A 24,708-nucleotide genomic window follows, 5' to 3' on the forward strand; every position below is an offset into this window, starting at 1 on the left:
GCAACCATCATTACAATCTAATTTTAGAACATTTTTATCATTATGAAATGATCCCTTGTGCCACTTACAGTCATGACTCTTTTCCACTAGTAGTCGAGGTAACTCCAGTCTACTTTTGGTTTTAACAGATTTGCCTCTTCTGGACATTTAATATAAATAAAATTAAACAATAGGTGATTTCTTGCATTTGACTTCTGCCGCTTAAAAATATTTTGGAGGCTCTCCAAATAATATTTTTAGCATGCATCCACACTTTGCTCTTCCATTGCTCAATAGACTTTTGTTGTATGAATATACCACATTTTGTTTATCTATCATCCAGTTGATATTTAGGTTATTCTATTTTTTTTTATTATTATGGCTGAGGTTGCTATGAACATTTATATGTATGTATTTGGGTATACAGGTGTTTCCATTTCTCTTGAGTAGATACCTAAGAGTGGAACTGATGAATCATAGGGTAAATGCAAATGTTTGATGTTTTCAGAAATTGCCAAGCTATGCTTCAAAGCAGCTGAACTCTTATTTCAAATTTCTTTTTATTGACGTGAAGTTGAATTACAGTGTTGTCTTAATTAGTGCTGTACTGCAAAGTTACTCAGTTATACACATATATATATAAATTATTTTTTATATTCTTCTCTGTTATAGTTTATCACGGAGAAGGAAATGGCAACCCATTCCAGTGTTCTTGCCTGGAGAATCCCAGGGACGGGGGAGCCTGGTGGGCTGCCGTCTATGGGGTCGCACAGAGTCGGACACAACCGAAATGTCTTAGCATAGTTTATCACAGGGTAGAGAATACAGTTCTCTGTTAAGCAGCTGAAATCTTTTATATTCCAATCAGCAATATGAGGATTCATTTCTCCCCATCCTTGTCAATACTTTATTATCACGTGTTTTTTTAAATTATAGTCAGTGTAGTAAGTTTGAGGTATTACCTCATTATGGTTTTAAAATAATTTTTCCTAATGACAAAGGAGGTTGAGTATCTTTTCCTGTACTTATTGACCATTCCTATGTCTTTGGTGAAATGTCTATTGGATTCTTTTGCTCACTTTTTGATTGGATTGTTTATCTTTTATTATAGAACTGTAATTTTTCTTTCTATATTCATATATATATTTATTTCTATATTTCCCCTGGGACTGCAAGGAGATCCAACCAGTCCATTCTGAAGGAGATCAACCCTGGGATTTCTTTGGAAGGAATGATGCTAAAGCTGAAGCTCCAGTACTTTGGCCACCTCATGCGAAGTGTTGACCCATTGGAAAAGACTCTGATGCTGGGAGGGATTGGGGGCAGGAGGAGAAGAGGACGACCGAGTATGAGACGGCTGGATGGCATCACGGACTCGATGAACATGAGTCTGAGTAAACTCCGGGAGATGGTGATGGACAGGGAGGCCTGGTGTGCCGCATTCATGGGGTCGCAAAGAGTCGGATACGACCGAGCGACTGAACTGAACTGAAATGAATGGATGTAAGTCCATTATCAGAAATACGATTTGAAAATACTCATCCTACTCTGTGTTTTGCCTTTTCGTATTCTTATAGTGTCGTTTCAAGCACAAAGCACACAATTTTTTATTTTGATCAAGTCTTTAAATCTTTTTGGAAAATTTTAACAATGCAAAAAGTTTAATAAAGAAATAAACAGTTAGCTCTACTTTTTAATCAGTGAACTTAGTTACTCTGCGGTGCTGCCAGATTGAAAATCAGTATTGTATATGGAAAAATTCTTGCTTGTAAAGTCCATTCTAGGACTCCCTTTTGTAGTACAGCATTCAATAATAAGATAGTTCTTCAATAAAATGTAATATGAAATGGAAACTAACATGAATATTTTTTAAAAAGCACTGATCCATGTCCAGGATTAAAGTAGAAAAGAGGACCATTCTCAAGAGTATGTTTGAATTAGAATTTGTATATTTTACATATATAATAAGATATTTTAAATGCTTATAAACTACCATATAAGCAAAATGAAAGTGAGAGACCTTTCTTATAGGATGAGAATATTTTATTTTATTTTTTTATGTTTACATGAGTTGTCAGAGGCTGAGTGAGGAATAGTGTTACAGTGAAAACCTCAAGTGGCCACAGTCTTAAGGGGACCTGTGCTTTAGTGGATTTTCTTCTAGAACCACCCAGACCCCCTCAGCCCCCGCCCCTCAAACTTTGAGTTCTCACTCTGAAAACCGAAGAACCAACCCCTCTTAGTTCTCCAGAAGAAAAGGAAAAGCAACTATTATGAAACACCATCAGTGCCCTGCTCCATAACAAAGGATTATTTTCCAGGGAAAAGTGCTTTGACAGAGCATGTTATGAAACCTTATTCCAGCTAGGGAAAGAGACTTGATACCCAGTTCAGACCCTCATGCATGTACTTCAAAAAGGGAGTCAAAAAATGCATAGTTAATGGGGTGGGGGACAAGTCTTTGAGAAAATAGATTTGAAGCTTTTCAGCCAGGAAAAAAAGTAGGGGACAGTGTAAACACTGTACCAGTAGGAAAATGCTTGTGAAAGTCACAATATTACTACCTAGACCCACTAAAATACTTACCCTTAATCATTAGATCATAGATTGCTGCTCTTCCCCACCACATTATCACCACACAAATAGGGCTCCAGTATAATATCACTATAGTGGGTGTAGTTGAAAGGGGTGTACAATACAGATTCATATAAAGATTTTATACACATACACATAGAGAGTCAAGACATAATATGAAAACACCAAAAGAATCCAAAGCCTCTGGTACATAAAGCAGCAGCAGACATTAAACATACCTCAACTTCTAGTCAGATAAACTTAAATTCTCATACTAAAGGCCTATTTACGTTATTTCCTATTCTCCAATTTCCCAGATTATTTGTCTGGCTTTCAAACAAAAATTGCAAGTATGAAAAAAGCAAGTATGATCCACCTCCCAGAATTCTGGAAATAAAAGCAAAAAAAAACAAATGTGATCTAATTAAAATTAAAAGCTTCTGCACAACAAAGGAAAATATAAGCAAGGTGAAAAGACAGCCTTCTGAATGGGAGAAAATAATAGCAAATGAAGCAACTGGCAAACAACTAATCTCTAAAATATACAAGCAACTTATGCAACTCAATTCCAGAAAAATAAACAACCCAATCAAAAAATGGGCCAAAGAACTAAATAGACATTTCTCCAAAGAAGACATATGGATGGCTAACAAACACATGAAAAGATGCTCAACATCACTCATTATCAGAGAAATGCAAATCAAAACCACAATGAGGTACCACTTCACACCAGTCAGAATGTCTGCAATCCAAAAATCTGCAAGCAATAAATGCTGGAGAGGGTGTGGAGAAAAGGGAACCCTCCTACACTGTTGGTGGGAATGCAAACTAGTACAGCCACTATGGAAAACAGTGTGGAGATTCCTTAAAAAATTACAAATAGAACTGCCATATGACCCAGCAATCCCACTGCTGGGCATACACACCAAGGAAACCAGAATTGAAAGAGACACGTGTACCCAAGTGTTCATCGCAGCACTGTTTATAATAGCCAGGACATGAAAACAACCTAGATGTCCATCAGCAGATGAATGGATAAGAAAGCAGTGGTACATATACACAATGGAATATTACTCAGCCATTAAAAAGAATACATTTGAATCAGTTCTGATGAGATGGATGAAACTGGAGCCGATTATGCAGAGTGAAGTAAGCCAGAAAGAAAAACACCAATACAGTATACTAACACATATATATGGCATTTAGAAAGATGGCAATGATGACCCTGTATGCAAGACAACAAAAAAGACACAGATGTGTATAGCGGACTTTTGGACTCAGAGGGAGAGGGAGAGGGTGGGATGATTTGGGAGAATGGCATTGAAACATGTATACTATCATGTAAGAATCGAATCACCAGTCTATGTCCGATGCAGGATGCAGCATGCTTGGGGCTGGTGCACGGGGATGACCCAGAGGGATGTTGTGGGGAGGGAGGTGGGAGGGGAGTTCATGTTTGGGATCGCATGTACACCCGTGGTGGATTCATGTCAATGTATGGCAAAACCAATGCAGTATTGAAAAGTAAAGTAAAGTAAAAATAAAAATTTAAAGTATTAAAAAAAAATCAATACAAACCACTTCAGAAAAAAAAAAAAAAATACAATCTGAAAAATAAAGCAATTGTTGGAAGAAGCCTGAGATATGACACAAATATAAAAGTTATTAGGAAATTTAAAATAACTGTGATTAATGTGTTAGTGGATCTATGGAAAAGTAGACATGGTGGATGAACATACAGATAACACAAGAAAATAGACTAAGTAAAAAATAATTAAAAAAATAAATGTTAGAAATAGAAAACAAAATACAAATAAATAATGCTTTTCCTGGCCTCATCAGTAGACTCAATACAGTTAAGCAATAATTAGTGAACTTAAAGATAGATCAATAGAAGCTTCTCAAGCAGCAAAGAGGGAAAAGATGAAAAAAATAAGTCAAAGCATTGGGAAACTATGGGATGATCCTAAAAGATCTAACATGCAAATAATTGAAATAGTATTTCAAAAAATAACAAGACATATTTGAATTAAAAATGCCTAAAAATGTCTGAGAATTAATGACAGATACCAAAACACAGAGCCAGGAATCACAGATAATACAAAGCTGATAAATATGCATGTACACACACACACACACACACACACACACACACACAAGTCCTAATACATTTCAACCTTCAGAAAAATCAAAGACACAGAGAGAATCTTGAATGAAGACAGAGGAAAAATAATTTACTTAGAGGAATAAGCACTAAAATTATTACTTATTATCTAAGTAATAAACAATGCAAGTAATAAGAAAGTACTGTAAAATATTTAAAGTGTTAAAAAATAGATTTATAAAATCAGTGAAATTATCCTATAAAAGTGAAAGAGAAATATTCTACAGACAAAAACTGGGGAATATCATTGCCAGCAGAACTGCCTGGCAGTAAATATTAAGAGACATTTTTCAGGGAGGGGGAAAATGATACAGATTAAGAACTTAGACTTACATTAAGAAATGAAAACAAATGAATGATGGAAAAATAGATAATGTAGTTTGCATTCTTAAGTTATCTAAAAAACAGTTGTTTAATTCAATGCTAGTGGCAATTTCAGTGGCAAGCATGAAAATCAACATTTTAGTAATCAGTGAACTAAAATGGAATGTAATGAATGGATTTAATTCAGATGAACATTATATCTACTACTGTGGGCAAGAATCCCTTAGAAAAAATGAAGTAGCCATCATAGTTAAAAAAAAGAGTACAAAATGCAGTACTTGGATGCAATCTCAAAAACGACAGAATAATCTCTGTTCTTTTCCAAGGCAAACATTCAATATCACAGTAATCCAAGTTTATACCCAGACCAATAATGCTGAAGAAACTGAAGTTGAATGGCTCTATGAAGACCTATAAGACCTTTTAAAACTAACACCAAAAAAAGATGCCCTCTTCATTATAGGGGACTGGAATGTTAAGTAGGAAGTCAAGAGCTACCTGGAGTAACAGGGAAATTTGACCTTTGGATACAAAATGAAGCAGGGCAAAGGCTAACAGAGTTTTGCTGAGAGAATGCACTGATCATAGCAAACAACCTCTTCCAAAAACACAAGAGAAGATTCTACACATGGGCATCACCAGATGGTCAATACCAAAATCAGATTAATTATATTTTTTGCAGTCAAAGATGGAGAAGCTCTGTAAAGTCAGCAAAAACAAGACCAGGATCTGGCTATGGCTCAGATTATGAGCTCCTTATTGCAAAAATCAGACTTAAATTGAAGAAAGTAGGGAAAACCTCTAGACCATTCAAGTATAACCTAAATCAAATCCCTTATGATTATACAATGGAAGTAAGAAATAGATTCAAGGGATTAGATCTGATAGAGAGAGTGCATGAAGAACTATGGATGGATGTTTGTGACATTGTATAGGAGGCAGTGAGTAACAACATTCCCAAGAAAAATAAATGGAAAAAGGTAAAATTGTTGTGGGAGGAGGCCTTACAAATAGCTGAGAAAAGAGAAGTGAAAGGAAAAGGAAAAATGGAAAGATATACCCATTTGAATGCAGAGTTCCAAAGAATGGCAAGGAGATATAAGAAAGCCTTCCTCAATGATCAATGCAAAGAAATAGAGGAAAACAAAAGAATGAGGAAGACTAGAGATCTCCTCAAGAAAATTAGAGATACCAAGGTTACATTTAATGCAAAGATGGGCACAATAAGGGACAGAAGTGGAATGGACCTAACAGAAGCAGAAGATATTAAGAAGAGCTGGCAAGAACATGCAGAAGAACTATACAAACAAAAAAAAAAAAAAAGATTTTAATGACCCAGATGATCACAATGGTGTGATCACTCACCTAGAGCCAGACATCCTGGAAGGCAAAGTCAAGTGGGCCTTAGGAAGTGTCGCTATGAACAAAGCTAATGGAGGTGATGGAATTCCAGTTGAGCTATTTGAAACCTTAAAAAATGATGCTGTGAAAGTGCTGCACTAAATAGGCCAGCAAATCTGGAAAACTCAGCAGTGACCACAGGACTGGAAAAGGTCAATTTTCATTCCAATCCCAAAGAAAGGCAATGCCAAAGAATGTTCAAACTACCGCACAATTGCAGTCATCTCACATGCTAGCAAAGTAATGCTCAAAATTCTCCAAGCCAGGCTTCAACAGTACATGAATGATGAATTTCCAGAAGTTCAAGCTGGTTTTAGAAAAGGCAGAGGAACCAGAGATCAAATTGGCGACATCCACTTGATTTATCAAAAAAGCAAGAGAGTTCCAGAAACACATCTACTGCTTCTTTTCTGATGATACCAAAGCCTTTGACTGTGTTGATCACAGCAACATGTGTAATATACTTAAATGGATGGGAATACCGGACCACCTTATCTGTCTCCTGAGAAATCTGTATGCAGGTCAAAAAGCAACAGTTATAACTGAACATGAAACAATAGACTGGTTCCAGATCGTGAAAAGAGTACGTCAAGGCTGTATATTGTCACCCTGCTCATTTAACTTATATGCAGAGTACATCATGAGAAATGCCTGGCTGGATGAAGCACAGCTGGAATCAAGATTGCTGGTAGAAATATCAATAACCTAAGATATGCAGATGACATCACCCTTTTGAAAGGGAATGAGGAGAGTGAAAAGGGTGGCTTAAAACTCAACATTCAGGATTTGCCCGGGCGCCTCCGTGCGCTCGGCCAACGGCCTCTGAGACCGCCCACCCGAGCACCAGGGGAGCCGGCGGGCGGCGGGCCCTCGCCAGGGACCCTCCAGCGGGCCCAGGGGGACAAAAGTGGCTCTAAATCCAGCACGTGCATACTGAGGCAAGTTAATGGATTTAATACGAAGCTCAGAAGCAGATAATGCCAAAGAGCAAGCAGTAATTGGTACACATTTAGTGAGTGGGGCGGCCTTTCCTTCTCCCACTGCTGCTGAGATGGCGGAAATTAGTCCAATTCAGTATGAAATGGAATACACCGAAGGTATTAGTCAGCGAATGAGGGTCCCAGAAAAACTAAAGGTAGCACCACCAAACGCTGACCTGGAACAAGGATTTCAAGAAGGAGTTTCAAACGCTAGTGTGATTATGCAAGTTCCAGAGAGAATTGTGGTAGCAGGAAATAATGAAGACATTCCATTTTCAAGACCAGCAGACCTTGACCTTATACAGTCAACTCCCTTTAAGCCTCTGGCTCTAAAAACACCACCTCGTGTGCTTACGCTGAGTGAAAGACCGCTAGATTTTCTGGATTTAGAAGACCTGCTCCAACCCCTCAAAATGAAGAAATCCGTGCAGTTGGCAGGCTAAAAAGAGAACGCTCTATGAGTGAAAATGCTGTTCGCCAAAATGGACAGCTGGTCAAAACTGATTCCATGTATGGCATTTCAAATATAGACGCAATGATTGAAGGAACTTCAGAAGACATGACAGTTGTAGATGCAGCTTCATTAAGACGACAGATAATCAAGCTAAATAGACGTCTACAACTTCTCGAAGAGGAGAACAAAGAACGGGCTAAAAGAGAAATGGTCATGTATTCAATTACTGTAGCATTTTGGCTGCTTAATAGCTGGCTCTGGTTTCGCCGCTAGAGGTAACCTCAGCTCTCAGAAATATTGTCTCAATAGCTGGAAATACAAAGAATTTGCAAACTGTCTTTGCATTGTATGCCGTTTCACAGTCCACGCCCTGAAAATGTATTTCTCCCAGAAAGGAGGGGGAAGGACTTACATGTGCAGAAGTAAAGGTATATTCTGTCACTTGACTGTATTTACTTTTAACCAGTTCTGCCATAACACCTACTTAAAATTCACACTTTGCATGTTTTGTAAATAGGATCTAGTTGTTTTTTTTTTTCTTTTTTAAGGAATTTTTTTTTTTTTGCCTCTTCAGTCTGCACCACTAATTCTGAGTGTGAGAAAGTGTATAGAAAATGGGTTTAGCAAAATGTCTGTAAAGGAAAAATAGTAATTCATTTTGTCCTATTTGTAGTGATTTCTCAAACCCTATTAGATTAAACGATTTAGTTATAGACATTTTTGCATCCACATTTCAACATTAACACTACTGAAGTCCTGGTCTGGTGTCAGATTTAATAAAATCAAGCCACCCCATGTTTCATGATCCAATGAAACATGATTGATCCTCCAATAAAATAATTCCTAACATTTTCAGTGGTTTATCTAAAATGTGGGCAAAAATGTGCATTTTTATTTTTATTTTGCAGATGGTTTTCTATAAAGTACATTTTTACTAAGTCCGTGTGTGAATGATTAAAAAAACTACAGAATAAGGTACAAATGTAGTGTATTTAATAAACTGTCAACCAAAAAAAAAACAAAAAACTCAACATTCAGAAAACTAAGATCATGGCACCTGGTCCCATCACTTCATGGCAAATAGATGGGGAAACAATGGAAATAGCAAGAGACTTTCTTTTGTCTGGCTCCAAAATCATTGCAGATGGTGACTGCAGCCATGAAATTAAAAGATGCTTGCTCCTTGGAAGAAAAGCTATGACCAACCTTGACAGCATATTAAGAAGCCGAGACATTTTTTTTTTTTTTACCAACAAAGGTCCATGTAGTCAGAGCTATGGTTTTTCCATTAGTCATCTATAGATGTGAGAGTTGGACTATAAAGAAAGCTGAGTGCCAAAGAATGGTTGCTTTTGAACTGTGGTGTTGGAAACAACTCTTGAGAGTCCCTTGGACTGCAAGAAGATCCAACCAATCCATCCTAAAGGAAATCAGTCCTGAATATTCATTGAAAGGACTGATGCTGAAGCTGAAACTCCAATGCTTTGGCCACCTGATGTGAAGAACCAACTTGTTGGGAAAGACCCAGATGCCGAGAAAGATTAAAGGCAGAAGAAGGGCACGACAGAGGATGAGATGGCTGGATGGCATCACTGACATGATGGACATGAGTTTGAGTAGGTTCTGGGAGTTGGTGATGGACAGCAACGACTGGCATGCTTCAGTCCATGGGGTCACAAAGAGTCAGACACACCTGAGTGCTTGAACTGAATGGCAATTTCTGAGTGACTATAACATGTGGATAAATGAACTGAGTTACAGTGTCAAAAGGAACTATAGACAATAATTGGAACTGTTCTGTTTAAAATTACCCAAACTACATGTGAAGTGGCATAATGTGTTATATTAAAATGGATTTTGATTAGACAAAACTGTATGTTGTAAAGTTCAGATAAAAAATCAAGTATTTCTGAAAAGATATATATATAATTGTTATGTTAAAAGTGAAATAAAATGATATAATACAAAATGTTTATGTAAAACCAAACAAAGTAGAAAAATAGTAGAAACCAAGCAAAAGCAATGAATAGAAACAGGTATATCTACCAGAATTTGGTAGATATAAATCCAAAAATATCAACAGTCACTTTAACTGTGTTTAAAAACACCAGTTACCAGACAGTAACTATCAGAATGGACTACAAAAAGCTGAGAACCAACCATGTATTTCTTACCTGTAATCTACTTTAAAGACATAATAAATTGAAGATAAAGGGATGGAAAATATATGTAATAATAATATTAATCAAAGAAAACTGAAGTGGCTATATTAATTTCAAGTAAATGAGATATAAAACAAGGAAGATTATCAGGATAAAGAAGAAACCTTATATAATGGAAGATGTCAATTTTCTAATACAAAACACATTATATAAATACACACACACACACGCACACACACGCATTTAACAACTGAGATGGAAATGCATTAGACAAAACCTGATAGAAATTCTAGGAGAAATAGAAAATCCAATATCTTAGTTTGACACTTAAACATCCATCTATGAGTAACTGATGTGTAAGCAAGTATAAGTTTAGTAAGATTTTAGATAACCTAAACAGCACTATCATTCAACTTGATTTAATTCATATATATAGAAATTTTTTCAATAAAATGAAAAGTATTCTTCTCAAGTTCACATAAAACTTTCAGCCAATGAGTCACATTGCATGGCAGAAACCAACACAATATTGTAAAGCAATTATCCTCCAGTTTAAAAAAATAGAAAAAGAAATCTTTTAACCAAGACAGACTATATGCTGGGTCATAAAATACACCGTAACAAATTTAAAACAATAGAAATCCTACAGTGCATGCTTTCAGACCAAGAAAGAATTAAACGAGAAATCAATAGCAGAAAAAGTAGGAAAAATCCCTAAACTACTTACAAATCGCACAACACATTTCTCAGTATTATCCATGAGTAAAAGATGATGTCTCAAGGTAAGATAAATGAAAACACAACGTCAAAATTTGTAAGGTGCAACAAAAGCAATATTGAAAAGGACATTCTCATGAAATATAAACATTAGATGCATATATTAGGAAAGAAGAAAAACCTAAAACAAATAACCTAAGCTTCCTTTTAGGAATCGAGAGAAATAAGAGAATATAAAGCTTAAATTAAGTTAAAAGAATAAAAGGAAAAAGAAAAAAATTCAAGCAGATATCAATGAAACCACAGATCAGAAAGCAAAAGAGAAAGATCAAAGCAATAAAAATCTTGTTCTTCTAAAAGAAAACATCTACTCAGGCTAAGGGGAAAAAAAAAAAGAGAGAGAGAGAGAGTATACAAAATCCCTGATATCAGAGGTAGAAATGGAGCCATTTCAACCAATTCCATGAAAATTAAAAAAATCATAGGGCTGTTATATGAACAAATTTATGGACAGAGAAGCCTGGTAGGTTGCAGTCCATGGGGTTGCCAAGAGTCGGACACAACTGAGCGACTTCACTTTCACTTTTCACTTTTATGCATTGGAGAAGGAAATGGCAACCCACTCCCGTGTTCTTGCCTGGAGTATCTCATGGATGGAGGGGCCTGGTGGGCTGCCGTCTATGGGGTTACACAGAGTTGGACACGACTAGAGTGACTTAGCAGCAGCAGCAGCAGCATGTTCATATAATATTTGATACCTTAATTAAAATGAACCAATTGCTAAAGCCTTTGACTCTGTGGATCACAACAAACTGTAGAAAATTCTTAAAGAGATGGGAATACTAAACCACCTCACCCACCTCCTGAGAAACCTGTATGCAGATCAAGAAGCAACAGTTAGAACCTGACATGACCAATTGATTGGTTCACACTTGGGAAAGGAGTACATCAATCATGTATATTGGAATCTTGCTTATTTAACTTATATGCAGAGGATGTCACAGGAAATGCGGGGCTGAATGAAGCTCAAGTTGAAATCAAGATTGCTGGGAGAAATATCATCAGATAGGCACATGATACCACTCTAATGGCAGAAAGTGAAGAGGAACTAAAGAGCGTCTTGATGAGGGTGAAAGAGAAGAGTGAAAAAACTGACTTAAAACTCATTATTCAGAAAACTAAAATCATGACACCAGGTCTCATCACTTCATGGTAAATAGATGGAGAAGAGATGGAAACAGTGAGAGACATCATTTTTGGGGGCTCCAAAATCACTGCATTCAGTGACTACAGCCATAAAATTAAAAGATGTTTGCTCCTTGGAAGAAAAGCTATGATAAACCTACAATGCATATTTTAAAAGCAGAGATATCACTTTGCTGATGAAGGTCCAATTAGTCAAAGCTATGGTTTTTCCAGTAGTCATGTATGAATGTGAAAGTTCAACCATAAAGATGACTGAGCACCAAAGAATTAAAGCTTTCAAACTGTGGCATTGAGGAAGACTCTGGAGAGTCCCTTGGAGTGCAAGGAGATCAAGGCAGCCAATTCTAAGGAAATTAACCCTAAATATTCACTGGAAGGACTGATGATGAAGCTGAAGCTCCATTACTTTGGCCACATGATGTGAAGAGACAATGTATTGAAAAAGTCCCTAATTCTGGGAGGGATTGAGGGCAGGAGGATAAGGAGCAAAAGAGGGTGAGATGGTTGGATGGCATTGCCAATTCAATGGACATGAGTCTGAGCAAACTCCAGGAGATGATGACGGACAGGGAGGCCTGGTATGCTGCATAATATGGGTTTGCAAAGTGTTGGACATAACTTACTGATTGAACAGCAACAACTCCTCAAAGGACAAAAACTGTGAAAAGTCACAAATAGAGAAATAGATCATGAATTTTTATCTCTATTAATTAAATTGAATCAGTAATTTAAAACTTTCCAAAAATAAAATCTCCAATATCAGGTAGTTTCACTGGTGAATAATTCCAAACGTTTAAAAATAAATCTCTCTACTATCTTTCCAAAATTAAAAGCAGAAAGTATAGTTCCTCACTTAACAAGGCCAGCATTACCCTACTATCAAAACTAATAGACACTTCAAGAAAATTACAGATCAAAATTTCCTGCATATATAAAAGCAATATAATCTCAGAAAAAATATTATCAAAGTGCGCTCAAAAACATATAAAAGGATAGCACTTTTTGACCATTCATGGAAGACTAAATATGAATATATTTCATCATAATAACAGACTAAATGAGAAAAAATCATATGGTCACATCAACAGAATGAAAAGAAACTTGTAAATAAGCACTGTACTTGAACTGATTAGGCTGTTTTCCATGAAGCACAGGTTGACAGCCCTGAATACACTACATATATATACAATAATTGAACAATTACATAAATTCATGGCAGAAGGTGGGAGCCAGGTTTCCTACTGTTGTAGTACAAGTATTCACAAGTATTCATACTAGAAAGAGGTTAAAATGATCCATGTGGTAGTAGATTAGAGAGGAAGACTTTGATGTGGACTCACATTTAGCTTTCAGACTCAGATGAATACAGAAATTCTTAAGAATAAGTGTATATATTCAGTTAGTATACATATATTCCCTTGTTTTGTCATTGAGAGGGCTTAAAGTTTCTCTAGTGGCTCAGATGGTAAAGAATCTGCCTGTAATACAGGAGACTCAGGTTCAATCCCTGGGATGGGAAAATCCCTTGGAGAAGGAAATGGCAACCTACTCCAGTATTCTTGCCTGGAGAATTCCATGGACAGAGGAGCCTGGCAGGCTACTGTACATGGAGTCATAAAAAGTTGAACATAACTGAACTACTAACAATTTCAGAAGCAATAGCACCCCAACAACAATAAGCATACCTAATATCAAGGCCACTTTCTGCTATAAGGGTGGTGTCATCTGCATATCTGAGGTTATTGCCTTTTCTCCTGGCAGTCTTAATTCTAACTTGTGCTTCATCCAGCCCAGTGTTTCTCAAGATGACATCACCTTTATGGCAGAAAGTGGAGAAGAACTAAAGAGCCTCTTGATGAAAGTGAAAGAGGAGAGTGAAAAAGTTGGCTTAAAGCTCAACATTCAGAAAACTATGAACATGGCATCCAGTTCCATCACTTACTGGCTGATAAATGGGGAAACAATGGAAACAGTGGCTGACTTTTGGTTTTTCCAAAATCACTGCAGATGGTGACTGCAGCCATAAAATTAAAAGATGTTTACTCCTTGTAAGGAAAGTTATGACCAACCTAGACAGCTTATTAAAAAGCAGAGACATTACTTTGCAAACAAAGATCCGTCTAGTCATGTATGGATGTGAGAGTTGGACTATAAGGAAAGCTGAGCACTGAAGAATTGATTCTTTTGAACTGTGGTGTTGGAGATGACTCTTGAAAGTCCGTTGGACTGCAAAGAGATCCAACCAGTCCATCCTAAAGGAGATCAGTCCTGAGTGTGCATGGAGGAACTGATGTTGAAGCTGAAACTCCAATACTTTGATCACCTAATGCAAAGAGCTGACTTATTTGAAAAGACCCTGACACTGGGGAAGATTGAAGGCAGGCGGAGAAGGGGAAGACAGAGGATGAGATGGTTGGATGGTATCATCGACTCAGTGGACATAAATTTGAGTAGACTCTTGAAGTTGGTGATGGACAGAGAGGCCTGGCATGCTGTGGTCCAAGGGTCGCAAAGAGTTCGACAAAACTAAGTGACTGAACTGTACTTAACTATCAAGGTCTTGGTTTGTACTATCATGCTCTAATATAAGAAACCAGGACTCATGGCAAAAAGATTGATTCTAGGGTTGGGACAGGTAGTATATGAGATTATCTTGGGGCACTTTTCAGTACTAAAAAGAAGGGAAGCATTTAAAAAGAAACACACACATAATTTAAGCATGTCTCAAAGGGACACAGGAGCCTAATGAAGCTGAAGGAATTTGAGTAGTATTAGAATAAAGTAGTATTGGATTATAACCCAAAGAATAAAATAAATATCTATGATATAAATAAATTAATGATTGACTATATACATAAATGGTGGCTTCCATGATGGCTCAGTGGGTAAAGAATCTGTCTGCAATATAGGAGACACAGGATACCCAGGTTCACTCTTTGGGTGAAAAGATCCCCTGGAAGAGGAAATGGCAACCCACTCCAGTAGTCTTGCCTGGAAAATCCCATAGACAGAGCAGCCTGGTGGGCTATAGTCCATGGATAGCATAGGGTCGAACACTACTGAATGACTAACACACATATCAATAAATTGGGGGATAAAGCTCTCATAGAGAATAATTTCATGTAACTTATGTAAATATTTCCCCTTAAACAGGTGAAGCATATAACCTCACTTAAGTGTGGGCTCGGTATAGTATTTTATTTCAAAGAGCCAAATATGGAAAGAAAAAAAAAAGTAAATTTACAGTGAATAAAACTGACAAACACTATCTCAATCCAGATGATCAAGCTCGGTGTCAACAGTGATAAGTCATGTTGAGAGTAAATATCTTCTTTCCCAAAATACATTACCCTAGTCTAATCATGATAAAAATATCAGACAAATACAGATTGAAGGATATACTATAAATTATTTGTTCAATCTTCTTTAAAATATGAAAATCATCAAAAAGAAAGAAAGTCTGAAAACCAAGAGGATCCTAAAAAGACACAACAACTAAATGCACTCTGGTATCTTAGATAGACACCAAATGAGAAAAAAGATATTAAGAAAAATCTGAGGAAATGTGAATTAACTATGGACTTTATTTAAAATTGTATTGGTATTAGCTCATTAATTATGCCAAATATACCACACTAGTAAAGGATGTATAGTATTTGTCATATCCTTCTCCTAGGTATATTTATTTGTGTTTCAGAATGAAAAAATCCTGGATATTCCTCTTTCTCTCCCCCAGGAGAATTCTTTTATAGTAGGATATAAATGTTTCTCTGTCTTAGAAGAAAACGGGAGAACAGCTGTCCCGCTTCTACATAAACTTGCAGATTCATATTTTTGGAAGCCTCTCTGTGGTAAATGCCTGACATTAAGCTTTTTGATTGTAAGAGAGTGTCTGACGTTAAGCTTTTGATTCCTAAGGCGCTGATTTCAAAGACATCTATCTAGAATAAGCATATTCCCAGCTGTATGACAGAGCTACTAGTAAAAGAAAAAAAAAAAAAGAAAGAAAGAACTTGATTAGGAACTGGACTGTCCCCACCCACAAAATTCATTCCTCTTTTAGAAACCTTGGGTAACTGACTGATCACTTGACCACTTCTCTGATCCTGTGACTTCACTTCTTCCTGTACACTAATTCCAAATCTCCTGCTTTAAATTTTATTACTAAAGAGGGATCTGGAGGAGTCCTAGGTACCCCACCTTTGGGCTCTAATAAAGGCAGAGGCCTTAGTTTCCTTCTCTTTATACCCGCCACCTCACCTGGAGCTTGCTGTATGCCCTTCAGGATCTATGGTTAATAAATCTTGTTCTTCTAAGCTCCAGGATAGTTTTGCTGAGATGTGACATTAGAACTGCAAGGGCTGATCCAGAAACAAGACTGGCCCTTGTGGTGGTGGTAGAGAATGTCCAAGGGATTCATTAGGAGTTAATATGAGTCCAAGTGAGTGCTTCCTATATTCCTAGATAAGAATATGACTATCAATGTGCTGAGATTCATACTACAGTCTCTGGAAGTATAATCCCCCTACATGTGTAGACTGTCCATCTGGCTCTCATTCTGATGCCTGTGGTGTGAGGGGCCAATGTTAGAATATTATTCTTCCCCTGTGCTTTTGAAGTAAATGAAGCTCTGATCTCTAACCCAGAGGCCTGATGTTTCTGCTAGTATGGAAGTATGTGATATGTCTACATGTGTATATATCTTTGTACATCTTTATCATCCCTCTATATACCTACACACAAACAGAAAAACATTTACTTATAAATCCAAACTGAAGTAGTCACAGTCAATATTTCTTTTCTCCATAGGTTTGATTCTCTATATGTACACATTTAAACAAACACACAAGATGACCACCTTCTCTATTACTCTCATATTTGGCTTAATTTTTCAGCATCTTACAAGTTTTACACATTTATTCATTTTTAACAACTATGCTTTTTGCCATGCCAGTATACTAACTAATAATTTTGTTAAAGCTTTCTTGACAATGACTCAATTTGTTTTTCTTAGCTTTATTCTGAATAACAATATCCTTGTAACAGCTAGAACTTATAATCTAATTATAATTTTTCTGTTGTACTCTATATTAAATATAAACATTCAATCTTTTAAAAGCTTATCCAAGTTTTGTGACTTGAACTACTTTGTTTTTTCCTGATCATGAAAATTATTAGAGCTGATAGCTTTAAACTAAGAACCAAAATTAAAAAAATATTCAGTTCCACAAAAAAAAAAAAAAAAAAAAACCTCAATGGATATAGGGTGTAGTCACAGGACTAGAGGAATATGTGATTAAATAGAAAAACATCTATTTCTGGTTTATTGACTATGGCAAAGCCTTTGACTGTGTGGATCACAATGAACTGTGGAAATTTCTGAGAGAGATGGGAATATCAGACCACCTGACCTACCTCTTGAGAAACCTGTATGCAGGTCAGGAAGCAACGGTTAGAACTGGACATGGAACAACAGACTGGTTCCAAATAGGAAAAGGAGTACGTCAAGGCTGTATATTGTCATCCTGCTATTTAACTTATATGCAGAGTACATCATGAGAAACGCTGGACTGGAAGAAACACAAGCTGAAATCAAGATTGCTGGGAGATATATCAGTAACCTCAGATATGCAGATGACACCACCCTTATGGCAGAAAGTGAAGAGGAACTAAAGAGCCTCTTGATGAAAGTGAAAGAGGAGAGTGAAAAAGTTGGCTTAAAGCTCAGCATTCAGAAAACGAAGATCATGGCAATCGGTCCCTTCACTTCATGGGAAATAGATGGGGAAACAGTGGAAACAGTGTCAGACTTTATTTTTTGGGGGCCCCAAAATCACTGCAGATGGTGACTGCAGCCATGAAAGTAAAGGACGCTTACTCCTTGGAAGAAAAGTTATGACCAACCTAGATAGCATATTCAAAAGCAGAGACATTACTTTGCCGACTAAGGTCTATCTAGTTAAGACTATGGTTTTTCCAGTAGTCATGTATTGATGTGAGAGTTGGACTGTGAAGAAAGCTGAGTGCCAAAGAATTCATGCGTTTGAACTGTGGTGCTGGAGAAGACTCTTGAGAGTCCCTTGGACAGCAAGGAGATCCAGCCCGTCCAATCTGAAGGAGATCAGCCCTGGGATTTCTTTGGATGGATTGATGCTAAAGCTGAAACTCCAGTACTTTGGCCACCTCATGCGAAGAGTTGACTCATTGCAAAAGACTCTGATGCTGGGAGGGATTGGGGGCAGGAGGAGAAGGGGACAACAGAGGATGAGATGGCTGGATGGCATCACTGACTCGATGAACGTGAATCTGAGTGAACTCCGGGAGTTGGTGATGGACAGGGAGGCCTGGCATGCTGCGATTCATGGGGTCACAAAGAGCCGGACATGACTGAGTGACTGAACTGAACTGAACTGAAGAACTGGGAACAGGGCAGACCCAGGACTTTTACCAGCAGGAAATCATGGATCACATTTGTATCACTCTAACATTAGATGCTCCTTCTTCAAGAAATAGTCTGTGTATTTAGTCACCATGTTACAGTCCCAGGTGAGAGATTGTTGTTGTTAGTCACTAAATTGTGTCCAACTCTGCATTCAGATTTTCTTTTAATACACACAAATCCAGAAAAAACTTCCCACTTAATATGCAATTTTTATTTAATATGCAATTTTTATTCAAATAAACAAAAACAGACTTGCTCCCTTCCTAATGAGAGAAAAGACAAGGTCACAACTTGCTACTGAATCTCAAAAGGAAGCATCAGAAAGTCAGACCACTAGGTGATGGCTCAGTTCATTTTCCTTTCAATTCTCACCACTAATATACCCTACGTAACAGTACAGTGAGAAGCGAAATAACCGTGTTCTTGCATAAGAACAACTTAAAAGAACTTCGGAGGCCTTGCTTGTGTTAGATAACAGTTGTCTTCTAATAATCTTTGCCTCCAAGCATAGGAATACCACAATGTATTCCAAATAATTTCATTCAGATCTTCATTGGCTAAACCATCTCTCTTTCTTATCCATACTCTCGTGTGTTTAATCGCTCAGTCATGTCCATTTCTTTGAGACTCCCATGGATTGTAGCCCACCAGACATGTCTGTCAGTGCGGATTCTCCAGGCATGAATACCAGAGTGGGTTGCCATGCTCTCCTCCAGGGGATCTTCCCAACCCAGGGACTGAACCCAGGTCTCCTGCATTGCAGGCGAATTTTTTACCATCTGAACCACCAGGGAAGCCACATCCATAGTCATGGCCATATACTAAATATCGTGTTCTCTTTCCAATGATTCAGTAAGGAGCACTGACTACAGTGAGACAGTAAAGATTTTAATTTATGGAAATCATAATTGTGTGCCTTGGTGGAATCAGCCCTTCATTGGTTTCTAAGAACTGTAGACTAGGAGGAGAGCCTAGAATCACAGAAACAAGACCTAAATGTCTTCCGAATAAGCCACTAGTGTAATCCTAAGCAGCATATCTAGAGAAACCCTTAATTCAGTTACTGTCAATTTTCCTACATCATTTAATAAAATCTTGTCCCTCCATATAGAGAATATTCTTTCCAACAATTAAAGTACCTACTTTAAATAAACATAAACAAATTCATATTAGCTTATGCTAATGATAAATGAGTTCTGTTATGATAATACAGTCTGTTTGAAATCTGCATTTCGTGGTTTTAAATTTGACATTTTAAATACCATTCTTTTAATTACAAAATTAATTAGAGTATAATATTCCACACATTAATGATGACAATTAACATGCCACAGAATATAAAGTGTTCTCAAATGTGAATATTATTGGTGTTTATTGAAAACAGGTAAATTTTTATTTAAAATATGCATAATTGCATTCATTTGTAGGAACATCTTTTAGGAAATTATGGTTAGAATTCTTTTTTCTTTCTTTCAATGTGTCTCTTATTTTTGAATGAGCATTGAAAAGTTATTAAGAAGCATAGTAAACTTAGGAAAATAGACTTTTATCAGCAAATATTCTCCTCTAATGAGTTCACCAAGTTACAACATTGGGATGTTTCTTTATTTGTAAATTTTGAGTAAATAAATTTCTTGTCAGAAATTTCTTTACTTAAAAAGCCAACAGGTAAATTCGCAGATTTACAGGTTCATAGTTATAGATATCGGAGAAGGCAATGGCAACCCACTCCAGTACTCTTGCCTGGAAAATCCCATGGACGGAAGAGCCTGGTAGGCTGCAGTCCATAGGGTCGCTAAGAGTCGGGCACGACTGAGCGACTTCACTTTCACTTTTCACTTTCATGCGTTGGAGAAAGCAATGGCAACCCACTCCAGTGTTCTTGCCTGGAGAATCCCAGGGACGGGGGAGCCTGGTGGGCTGCCGTCTATCGGGTCGCACAGAGTCGACAAGACTGAAGCGACTTAGCAGCAGCCGCAGTTATAGATATCAGTTAACTTCTTGGGGGTAGTGGGAGACGAGACATAGAGTAAGCCATTCTAGTCTTCAGAATCATGCAAAATACAAAGTGTACAAATTCTTAAGAATTGCATTACACATGTGCAGGAGTGCTTCTCTATACCTGGTCTCATCCCTACAACTTTCAGCATAAAAAATAAAAATTACAGGTCAAGAAACTGATTTCAGATTCAATATTATCTTACGGTCAATTTTTATAGACTTTAATTTATTAACTCAGTTATCACTGGTTGAAAAAATATATTTGCTAGAGTTTTCTATGATAGTATAGTAGGCTGATGTCTCCCTTAACAGACTAAGTCAGACCCTAGTTGACTGCTCATCTCATCTGTAGAAACAATGTAGATCAAGACACTCTGGTTTCCATTCCAACTTAAAATCTATTTTGGTAATTACTTCCATATTGCCACTTAGCATTGAGGGCCACCTCTTTATCTGATTTTTGAGAATACTCACAATTTTACTAAAAGAAAGAAAATAAGTTTCATGGTAATTGGAATACCAAGATAAATCAGCTTCTACTGTCAACTCTGGCCTGATGACATTCTCAAATATCTTCATGTGTTCTCATCAGTGTATTATTATCTTGGTGAAAAAAGCTTCTTTTGAGCCCCTCCTAGGAACATAAAGTGGTTATTCCCAAACTGGCCTTTGCAGGTTAAAAAAAAAAAAAAAAAAAAAAGGCTGTTATTGTCTTATAGCAAGAAGGAGAGGGTTGTTTTCTTTGGTTGGGAATATCAGGAGTATTTGGTGGTTCCAAGGTTCTCACCTATGTTGACGGAAATTTCCCCATTGTGTATACCAACACCCTACTCTTTCCCTATCAGGGTCCTGAGTTTAGCATAGATATACAAAGATGTACATTTGGTGTCCTTGAAGCACTATCACTATAATTAAATTTCAATCTTCATTTTTCAGCACATTCTACTTCACACCTGTAGGTGACAAAGTTCCCTTAAAATGTTCCCATGGATATGCTATGACTTTCATTGTGTGCCTTGCATTGACAGCTTGCTAACCTGAAACAAGCATTTCCCTCTTTTCAGGGCTTCTAAAAAAATCTATCTCAAATCATTGACTTCAGTTCTGATAAAGTCCTCTGTCTCCAAAATGTTTAAGTGTAATCCTCACATCACAAGCAAAAATTCCATACTCCACCTTATAGATGCTGAAAGTTGGCCCTAAAAATGTGTCTAAGTCCAAATCTGATGTATGTGTGAATATTTTCTTCTGTGGCATAAGATGTAACTAAAAATCTTGAGAGGAGGAATTGATCATGAATTATCTGAGTAAGCCCTTACTATGATCATGGATATGTTCACAATAATGCAGAAGTAGAGATTTTTTTAAGGACAGATACACAGAGGAGAATGTGGAAATTGGAGTAATGTGACAAGAAAACAAGGAACACCAAGGAATGCTGATAGCCCCAGAAGCTAGCAGAGAGGCATGAAACAGGTTCTCCCTTAGAGCACATGGAGGAAGCACAGCCCTGACAACTCCTAAATTTCAGCCTCAGAACCTCTGAACTGTGAAGGAATAAATTTCTATTGCTGTAAGCCACCCAGCTTGTGGTTATCTGTTATGACAATCACAGGGAACTAATGCACACTGAATCAAAATATTCCACCAATAAGATTCTTAATAAGGATAATGCTTCTTCATGTCAAGGGTTATCATGACCACTATCATCAACATTAATGGAGTCCTTACTGTTATCTGACCATTGTGTTATCTATTACCAGAATCCATATTGAAGGTCACTATGACATCAATTATCTCATGAGACCAATTGTCTCCTGTCTCCCAAAGCAGAACTACAACCAAAGCTGGCATACAAGCAGTTTATGTGAGGATGTTCTTCTAGGAACAAGAGCCATAGTATCAAGGAAGAGTAAAACAGGAATGTCAAACCAAGGATATTACAAGATGGTTTCTGTTCTGAACAAATAAGATTCAAACACTATGGGAATTTTACTCAATATTCCATAATAACCTATATGAGGAAAGATTCTGAAAAAGAATGGATATATGTATATGCGTAACAGATTCACTTTTCTGTACACATGAAATTAACACAACACTGTAAATCAACTATACACCCAATATAAAATAAAAACTAAATTTAAAAACAAGCAATACATACCTTCATGGGCTCTTGATGTGCAAACTTGGCCAGGTTATAATTCCAAGTTATTTAATCATGCATACTCATCTAGATTTAGCTGTAAATGTATTTATTTTGTAGATGTGATAAAAGTCCACAATCAATTGACTTTAAGTAAGAGATTATTCTAGATAATCTGGCCGGGCTTGATGCAATCAGCTGAAAGGCCTTTCTTTAAGAAGAAATTCCATTTATAGCCAGCAGTTAAGCTACCGACTGAGAATTCCAACCTGCCCTTCCTAATGGCCTATCTTATGGATTTTGTGATTGCCTAGCCATTCCCCTTGGTTTCCTAAGTCAATTTTTATGAGAAATATATTTATCTATTTAATCTATATCCAGCTGGTTATATTTCTCAGGTTAAACCTCCACTGGCATGAACCTTCTGGAAATATTTAAGCAGCTGTACCAAATGCACCTTAGGATTTTTAACAGAAACACAGAAATGTATTCATCCATAGACTTCCATTTTCATTTGTTTCAAGGTTTCCTCCTGGAGCTATTAAGTACCATCCATTTCAAGTTTATGCATGAACTAGAAAAGTTGAGCACACCTTACAGATGAACCATGTAATGATGCAGATAAATACTGGGGTAATGCAAGCAAGATATAACATGGAATGAATAAAAAGTGGCCACTGGACTCTGGTTCCTGGCCCATGGCCTGTCTAAAAAGGTGGCTCGGGATGATGCAAATATGATGGTTATAGGAAGTAAGCCTTGTATCCATGTAATTTCATGTAATACATTGTAATCCATGTATACAGGCACATTAACCAAATATGTCACTTGAAATATGATAGAATTTTAAAGATCCATTTCTACTTTTTTTCCCCCCTCAAAGATATTGCTGAAGAAAAGCATAGTTTGGTTTATAATGTTTTACTAGACCCAGCTTAGCAAAATATTTATATAAAATGTGAAACATTAAGTACTTAGCCATTCACATTAATTAAATAAGAGCTATATTTCTTTAAATAACCCTAATGCTACTTGGTGATAATTATGACTGATTCAGAAAACTAAGATCATAGCACCCAGTCCCATCACTTCATGCAAATAGATGGGGAAACAACAGAAACAGTGAGAGACTTTATTTTGGGGGGCTCCAAAATCACTGCAGATGGTGACTGCAGCCATGAAATTAAAAGATGCTTACTCCTTTGAAGAAAACCTATGACCATCCTAGACAGCATATTAAAAAGCAGAGACATTACTTTACTAACCAAGGTCTATCTAGTCAAAGCTATTCCAGTAGTCATGTATGGATGTGAGAGTTGGACTATAAAGAAAGCTGAGCGTCAAAGAATTGATATTTTTGAACTGTGGTGTTGGAGAAGACTCTTGAGAGTCCCTTGGACTGCAAGGAGATCCAATCAGTCCATCCTAAAGGAAATCAATCCTGAATATTGATTGGAAGGACTGATGTTGAAGCTGAAGCTGCAATACTTTGTCCAACTGATGCAAAGAACCAACTCACTGGAAAAGACCCTGATGTTCAGAGGGATTGGGGGCAGGAGGAGAAGGGGACAACAGAGGATGAGACAGTTGGATAACACCACCAACAGGATGGACATGAGTTTGAGTAGGTTCCATGAGTTGGTGATGGACAGGGAAGCCTGGCGTGCTGCAGTCCATGGGGTTACAAAGAGTCAGACATGACTGTGTGACTGAACTGAACTGATGACTGATTAATTGAAGACTTCATTAAATGATTTGTCTGTTAGTTTATCTGTGATCTGTTATACTCAAAAACTATATATACCAAGAACACACTACAATTTTTGATTTAATAAAATTGTGAAAAAAGCATAATAAATCAGATAATTAAATTAAAAATAACATATGAATATAACTGTATAATATACACATATTTGTATATATACACACATACATGTTGATTATGTGTAGTCTCAGAGAAAGAGGTAATTCAAAACACAAACACACAGTATACACATTATATGTGACACCCATGTGTATGTACGTTCTTGGACTTAAAGGAAAAACATTTTTCTTAATACAAGTAGAGGCTTTCCTTAGAGCATAATAAAAAGTATTTAGAATTTTACATGACATTTTAGCACATTTTAACTTTATGAATTAGCTAATTATTCTTTGG

At 36.9% G+C, this 24,708-nt stretch overlaps 1 protein-coding gene across 1 annotated transcript; it reads left to right on the forward strand.

The window, feature by feature from the left end:
* Positions 1–7,339: 7,339 nt before the first annotated feature.
* Positions 7,340–8,305, forward strand: LOC128054841 (mitochondrial fission factor-like). Its single transcript, XM_052647389.1, is given in 3 exon segments — positions 7,340–7,809; positions 7,812–8,151; positions 8,239–8,305. Coding segments are annotated over 2 exon segments (759 nt in total). The 5' UTR covers positions 7,340–7,388; the 3' UTR covers positions 8,150–8,151; positions 8,239–8,305.
* Positions 8,306–24,708: the final 16,403 nt, after the last annotated feature.

This window comes from Budorcas taxicolor, chromosome 1 (assembly GCF_023091745.1).
Source record: "Budorcas taxicolor isolate Tak-1 chromosome 1, Takin1.1, whole genome shotgun sequence".
In the NCBI taxonomy this organism is placed as follows: Eukaryota; Metazoa; Chordata; class Mammalia; order Artiodactyla; family Bovidae; genus Budorcas; species Budorcas taxicolor.